The following is a 7,897-nucleotide window of genomic DNA, read 5'->3' as shown; positions in this document are numbered from 1 at the left end:
ACGGCTCGCAATGCCAAACAAGCGCCCTTAAACACAAATTATTCCCCTTCCACCCGCGTGTAGCCTGTAACAGGCTGTTTGGGCAAGTCGCTGTTAGCGCACACCTGGGTGGATCAACAACAATCACCACGCGCGGCCGCCTTTGTCTTCCCTGGCGTCGATATTCACACACTTGAGGCCGAGCCTACCTAGGGGCGGCCCAGAACCGGTGCAAATAATCGTCGCCGGTGTTGGTGCACCGTGAAAATCATGAACCTCGGGGGGGGGGGGGGGGGAGTTGTGGGGTGTTGTTCATAGCTCAGCGCGCTAACCGCAGCACCACCGCTCCCCTTTCCCCACCCGCTTCCCCTTACCAATATGGCCGCCGGCGAGCCGCAGTGACGTCACCCGGTGACCCCCTCGTGACCCCCCTCATTAACGACGAGGCAGACGTGGCCTCATTGGACTCGAGTGGTTGACACCGGGCCTCTCTGCTTGTTCGTCGTAGATCATCATCATCATCTTCACCGTCGCCGCCTCATCCGACCACGAAAGCAAACATGTCTTCGCAGCTGCTGACGGTCGCGTCCAAGTTCTACGACGAGTACAGGTCGACGACTCCGAGCAAGCTGAAGCTGGTGGATTCCTACCTGGCCTACGTGCTCGTCACGGGGCTGGCGCAGTTCGCCTACTGCTGCCTCGTCGGCACCTTCCCCTTCAACTCATTCCTCTCGGGATTCATCTCCTGCGTGGGCTCCTTCATTCTTGCAGGTGCATTGCAAACACAAAGATAAAGATCCCCCCGTATAGCCTTAACAGACTGTAGGGGCAAGTGCTGTTAGCGAGCACCTATGAAGGCCGGGACGGTACACGAGGGGGTGGGTGGCCAGCACCACGCCCGACCGCCTTTGTCTCCCTAGTGGCAATGTTTACACACCGCACCAGGTACTCATTTGAGGCTGAGTCGACCTAGGGGAGGCCCAGGACCGGTTCAGATAATCGTCACTGGTGTTGGCCGTGAGCGGGAATCGAACTCGGGTCGCCGGGTTCATAGCGCAGCGCGCTAACCGCTGCACCACCGCTCCCCCGTTGCAAACACACACGCATACACGCGACTCGATAGCCTCCTAAGCCGAACGGTACAAGATTGGTTTCCATGAATATGCTAAATTCCTCTTCATATGCACATTCTTTTGTTAAGGCGCTCTTCTTCCACCTCCAACGCAGCTTATATATAAGCTCCTAGCTTGGCATTGTCTCATTCTTCACCTGAAGACGGCTGCTTGCGTTATAGCTGAAACGTCGTGAGAATTATTTTATTATGTTTTATTTTTATTATTTTATTACTTCCCTTCTACGTGACTTTACCGAAAGAACCAAGAAGAAGATTGGTTTTCACGAAGGGACCGTGGGTCGGTTTGCGTGGTGATGTTATTCGTTTAATGACGGAGACGTTTCGCCTTCTTATCTGTCTTTATTAATTAGATTTGACGCATTTATGGTAATTATGATGTTGTGCTTTGCTGTTTGCGTGCGTTTATTCTGTCGTCTTTTGCTCGAGTCACATCCGCCGTCGTCTCTGTGTCCTCCATCGCTTCCTCCCATTTCAACCAGCAGCATCACCCATTTAACTTCTAACGTGTGGGTCTCTGTATGAGCCTCACGTTCTGTGTTAGTCTACGAATGTCTGCGGGTCTAAGTGTCTCTGCGAGTCTGGGTTTCTAATGTCCATAGTCATTCGAATTGGATCGTGTTTGTAGAATATTAGTAACCCCCTGCTAAGGCTACAATGTTTTCATTCCTTCTTTCTCTTAAGAGCTATTCCCAACATCCCTCCCAGCAATGAATCATCATACAATACGACGTCGCATATTCGACTCGCTGGGAATTGCTGATGTATAGACGAATATGTGAAAAGTTGGATATGCGAATATTCTACGAAATTATAGCTACACCCTGCATATAAATTGCACTTCGTGTTGGCGCTTTGTTGGTTATTGTGGATATCCGATGGTCAGATATGCTACGTTGTGCTTAAATAATGACAATAATCTACGTGCTCCTTTTCCATGGCGTGGATGTTATAATCGCAGTGTAATGGCTATCGCATTGAACTTGCAATCCATAGGTTGACCGGTTTGGTTCGATCTACCGACGCCTCTGACCACCCAGACATGTACATTGGTACACCGTAGATAATGAGGTTAAAGTGTGTTGTGGTAAAGTGTGGGTAACTTCCACCAATTCCAAGAGGTACTGTATACACTGTAATAATATTTAGTTTTCAAGGGAGACCCCATACATCAATCACCGGTCTGCATTGTGGCATGCAATTGGCACATATGAGGCGCTGCTTTACTCTTGATACCAGTCTTAAAGTGTCAATGTGGCTTCAATTAATACTAATTCCACTGTGCTGTGTTTATGTGCGCGTATGTGTGTGTGCAGTGTGCTTGCGGATCCAGGTTAACCCTCGCAACAAGGAAGACTTCGTTAACATCTCCCCCGAGAGAGCCTTTGCAGATTTCCTTTTTGCCCACATCATTCTTCACATAGTGGTCGTCAACTTCATAGGCTGAGAGATCCATCAGCATGTAAGTGCATTTAACTCGTAGGTTAATTTTCACGAAGAATTCCCGATACATTTTTATATTATGCATTTGAATGCATTGATTTTAAGTTATCGAGTGAGGGTTTTTGGCCGTGTAAATTGTTGCTTTATTTGAATATTTTGAATATTGATAAATGTGCAGCACACAGTGATTACTGTGTTTATGCTTTGTTTCAGGCTCGGAGGTGTGCTGGTGCAAAACCCATGAAAATGTCCATTGGAAAAGACAGTTATGTCAGCGAAAATCTATCACAAATTAATTAGGCTCAACAAATGTAAAGTCACATTTTGTACACTAACATTTCCAAAATAAAAATTGAGTTTGTGACAACTACCCTTGAGTTTTTGTGGTCCACTGCATTTGCAAATCAAAACTAAACTATTATTTGTGGCTAAAGAGTACTAATATCCAGATCTCATGAAAGTGCGATTGATTACCATGAAGGTAATAGTTTTAATAGTTTTACTTGTGTGTGCAGATTTGTTTCCGTGTTGGGGCAGTGACATGGCCGAGTAGTAGCACAGAGCTTTGCCGCACGTTTGCGGAATTTTGCAGTTCAGGCCACTCTGGTTTATACTGCGCATATAACAAAAGAAAGAATAGGTCTTCTGTGCCAATATCAGGTTTCACATTTTCCAAACACTTCTCGCATATGAATTTAAAAAAGCAGTAGCAACACTTTCCCCTTCTGGCAAACTAATGCCGACTTGCAGCTCGCTGTGGTGTTCACCCTGTGTAGCACAGGGACAAGCTGTAAATAAGAGAATCCCCTCGGTGAAAAATAAAACTGCTCTAAACTTGAGTTACATATTGGGGGCGATATAAATGCAAGAGTTTAGTGTGGTTGTCTGCGTACGGTGCGAAAAAACTTCAACATATATATGTTGAACTTCTTGCCAGTATCAGATATAACTGCTCAACCAGAGCAAAGAATGCTTTGATATATGCATTACCTTCATGCTATTCGCCTTTTTGGCGTTCTCTGTTCTGACAATGGTGAGACAAGCCCATAAAGAAGGCTGTCTCTAGTGTAGGCCAATCAGTTTCAAGGTCAATACACATATAATCAGAGCATGTTTGCATTGTTTACCACAAGCATGTGCGGTTAATGCGGACTTGATGCCTTCCAATAGTTGTCTATTTGGTGGTGAAACGTTTAATGTTCAGGGTTTTTTTGTCAACAAAAATGTCCTAATAATGAAAAGCCAAAAAGGTGATTTCTTAATCACATGTACTTAAATGGAACAATAATGCATGATAGAATCCTAAAATATCGTATACATTTTCTGCATGTCTATAACAATTCATATATGTACGGAAATATTTTTTTAGCGGAAAATGCACGAGAAGTAACTTTACCTTTTCAGTCTGAAAGCCAAACTTTCAAGTCTAGGTGGAATGACTGTACATCATTGTGGGAGCAGAAGTTGTGACCAGCGGACTCGGAAATTAAAAATCTAAATTGTGAATAGATACCTTAATCTCTTCAGAAAGGGATACAACACTGATTTAAAAATTGAACTATTTGCCTCCTATTACATGGGTATACATTGTTCGTGATCATAGGGAATCCAATAATGGACAATCTAAAGTCCAATAAACCACGGATTAACATTTATCACAAGCACAAGCTGCTTGGGGAAGCTGGGTGAAACTCAACAAGTTGATGAGATTCTGGGAATCAAAATTTCACTGAGGTTGGCAAAAGGAATGTTAAAAATATCTTGAGTACATTTAAAGAAAAATATTCTGCTGTGATATGGTGGCACTCTTTGAGAATCCTATTGAAGTAAAAAAAAAAAGTATTTTCTGTGTAGTCAGTCATGGATAATAGCACTTCCGCTGCAACAATGCAGTTGGCTGCTATTACCTGTGAAAAAGCTGCAGGTAAAGAGAGTCGTAACATAATTATACGGTACCACTACCTGCCATCCAGCAGTGAATAATTGAAATTTTGCCAATCAAGGAATGTGCCCAACCATAATCACTGTCATCTCAATCATCATCTCCACCAATAGCATCAATAGCACCATACTATTCACACCCATCACTATCATCCATAACATTATATCACCCTCATGAATGCCAATGGTATTTATGTCTCTACATGCCAACGCCATCTCACGGCCCTAAGATGCCACAAAGTATTAACTGCGCATCAGCAATATTCCATCTTCAGGGTGGACGACCCCTCGGGCGAGTTTTATAGTGACGATTTCCCATAAACCAGCGAGTTGGTTTGGGGATATTAACGTGGCAATGCTAGCCTCTTATGATACATTACGTATGCAGAGGAGGGTCCTTGCCTGTCAGATCGGCAGTTCAGCCTTGATTCAAGCAAGCCTGACTGATGAGACACGGACAAAACAGGTCAAGAGTTTACTTGTCTTGAAACAATGCTGTTGATATGCACTTCCAGAAGGCGGTGCACGTGGCTGATGGGTTATGTAAGAATGTTTTTGTGTGGAAAGACGAATACGTTAAGGAGGCATATCATCTGTTTATCTTATAATCTCAACGACGACGACGCTCACAATAATCGGTGTACTTTTAGTAAGCTTGTCCACTTGGGGCGCACTGACATGCTTCTGCATGGGACAGGAAATTCCCTGACTGCAATGGCTAGATCATTGATGATGACCTCACTGTTGAGTTATTTCGGGGAAACCCACTGGGTCCCAGAGACGAAGCCACGGATTGATGTATTATTCGCGCACAAAGCACAGCGCGGGCACACAGGTCTAAAGAGAGACATCAGGGAAACTCCGCAATTTGAAATCCAAGCACATGGCTTCATTGACGCAATTTACCCCAACCAAAGTTTCACTTCTTTTTGTTGAGTATGTCATCAGTATGTTCGGGAGGCTAAATGCCAACATCGCGAGGTTAGCTATTGACCACGACGAAGAGGGCTTCAAAAGAGAGAGTTCGTGTCGCTTTTACATTCTTCCGTTGAAGGAGCATCGACTACAGCTGTTTACTATATGGCCCATAGTTTGGGTTGCATGGCCACAATCGAGTATTGATTAAACTTCCCTCTACAGTAATGAAGTAGAATGTGTTCCCAGTTCGTTTTACATCACGAGTGTGTGTGTGGTTGAGTTGTACGTGTTAGTAGATATTGTGTAAAGTGAGGGCATTTGAGATAGTTCACTATACCTTGTATCACGAAGCCAGTTTACACCTCACCACTGTATTGTAATGCAAACTTTATTTAGCTAAAAATTGACAGTATTTACAAACTATGTTATTTAACTTGCTGCTACTCTACAGTATTGTTTTTCACATATCACTGCAGTATAAGTACTGTACACATAGTACAGCAGTGTAGTACTTTAGAAAAACTGTGATGCTATTTCCTCTTCGTATGGCATAACAGGTCGTATGGTAAAATCCATTGTTGAACTGTACTTCTATGATTCCTATCTCTCTGCCTTCGCCAACCTGCATGGACCAGCGTGGTGAAAAATAGCTGAAATAACTAGATGTCTCCATCTAAGCAGGGCTGTACAGGTCCCGTTCATGTCAGTGTTGTATACGGTACCTTTTTAATGTATTACAGTCCTTGTAGTCTACAATCGAGTGCATAATTGATCAATCTTCCGAGGAGGCATCTCTTGTGTCAGGCCATTATACAAACTCACGTAATGAACACGTCCATCAAGCTGACTGGTGACTCATATCTGTCCTGTTCCGGTATTCATTACACAAGATAGCAACATAGCCACCGTACAACACACATAGAGGTACATGCACGATCGGCTTGTCAATCCACTGTTTATTCAACGACGATATTTTTTGGTATATGGCATTGACGACTGAGCAATTGAGATTGTTCAATTGTCTAGTGCTGAAACGGTAGCCCCAAATTCCTTTAACAACAACAAGCCGTGATGCATGGTTGTCGCTCATCCAACTACTATCCAGGATCAACCCTGCCACAGCTTCAGAACATCTGACGAGATCGGGCACAATCCAGGTAATTTGACCAGATATATATCAGTACACCAACAGTTCGTCACCATAGTAGGAGACTTAAGGGACACATCCAATACCTATTTTCGGCACGTGTTCGACCATCATCTGTGCACACTGCAGTATCAGGTGTGCTTGGAAAGGATATTTTATACTTCAGTTTCAAAGGCTGTAAAATCACTGTCGTGATGGTGTCACGGCTTCAAGACCAACCAAATTACTTCTAAGTTGCTGGCATCGAGGACGTTTGAGGTTGGTAGATGTCGATAGATCGACAATTCTAAAGTCAAAATGTAACTCTACAATGTGATCGCATACTACACAACTGCATATGCCACTGTGCATGGATAAAACAGGGTCATTAATCAGTTTAACACGTAGGCTTTCGCGACACATTCATAATACAGGTGTTTTTAGTTTGATCGCGTATATAGAACTGTGTCGTTAAACCCGCCACCACCCGATACAGGCAATCAGTAAGGTTTGTCACTTAAACAACATGCCAATTCGTTACTAGTACATCACACCGGTGTGTTGGAGAGCAAATCCACAACATTTGCAATCTGACTACGACGTTTCGCCAGTAATTTCAACCGGCATCATCAGGCGGCAGCCGGAATTGTGGAGAATTCCTCCTGTTCATGTTCTGTTTACGTGACAAACCTTACTAATTGGCTGTGTCGGGTGGTGGCGAGTTTAACGACACATTTATATTTACGTGATCTAACCCAAAAAAACACCCTTTATTTTCGAGGGTCATTAATACAGAATTAGCATCTGCATCGTGATGATGCCTGGTTTTGTCGGCACCCAGTAAACATGCCAACATTCCATGATGACTGGCTAAGTCGCTTCAACTAGCTAGACCCCATAGAGGAATTCTAGATTTGAAGTTTTCGTGACTGCAAGGGTCCATACTCTGGTTTTTCCCATGTCCCACTTGATACAGTAATTTTGCTGTGACTGTGCCACCTGAAGACGGAAGCTTGTGTTGCCTCCGAAACGTCGTGATTTAATTTAATTTATTTTTATTTTATTTTTTACCGACGTGACTTTACTGAAAAAAACAAAGAGTATGAGCCCATAGAGGAAAGCAGTGAGAAGGAGGAGGGAGGAGAAGCGTTGGTGTATGGTGCTTTTTTCAGGAATTTGTGCTGGGTTTTTTTCCTGGATTTTCTGTTTGCACTTAGTCACATAGTCACTTTAAGATGTTTTCTTGTTCATGTTTTTTTGTTTCTTGCGGTTGCACCCGATTCAAGAGCCGAATGGCTCACAGGGCTATACCTAATACATGAAACTGAAAATGAAACTGTTTGAGAAATGTGACGTCA

The 7,897-nt window shown here is 43.6% G+C and overlaps 1 protein-coding gene across 1 annotated transcript; it reads left to right on the top strand.

The window, feature by feature from the left end:
• Nucleotides 1-416: 416 nt before the first annotated feature.
• DAD1 (defender against cell death 1) lies at nt 417-2,924 on the top strand. Its single transcript, XM_061548755.1, has 3 exons — nt 417-750; nt 2,428-2,573; nt 2,768-2,924. Exons 1-2 carry the CDS (start codon nt 540-542, stop codon nt 2,556-2,558), a joined length of 342 nt encoding a protein of 113 aa, XP_061404739.1. The 5' UTR covers nt 417-539; the 3' UTR covers nt 2,559-2,573; nt 2,768-2,924.
• The last annotated feature ends 4,973 nt before the right edge of the window (nt 2,925-7,897 follow it).

Source organism: Lethenteron reissneri, chromosome 9 (genome assembly GCF_015708825.2).
Source record: "Lethenteron reissneri isolate LAM-NWPU_2019-01 chromosome 9, ASM1570882v1, whole genome shotgun sequence".
In the NCBI taxonomy this organism is placed as follows: Eukaryota; Metazoa; Chordata; class Hyperoartia; order Petromyzontiformes; family Petromyzontidae; genus Lethenteron; species Lethenteron reissneri.
This window is presented reverse-complemented; position numbering and strand designations above follow the sequence as displayed.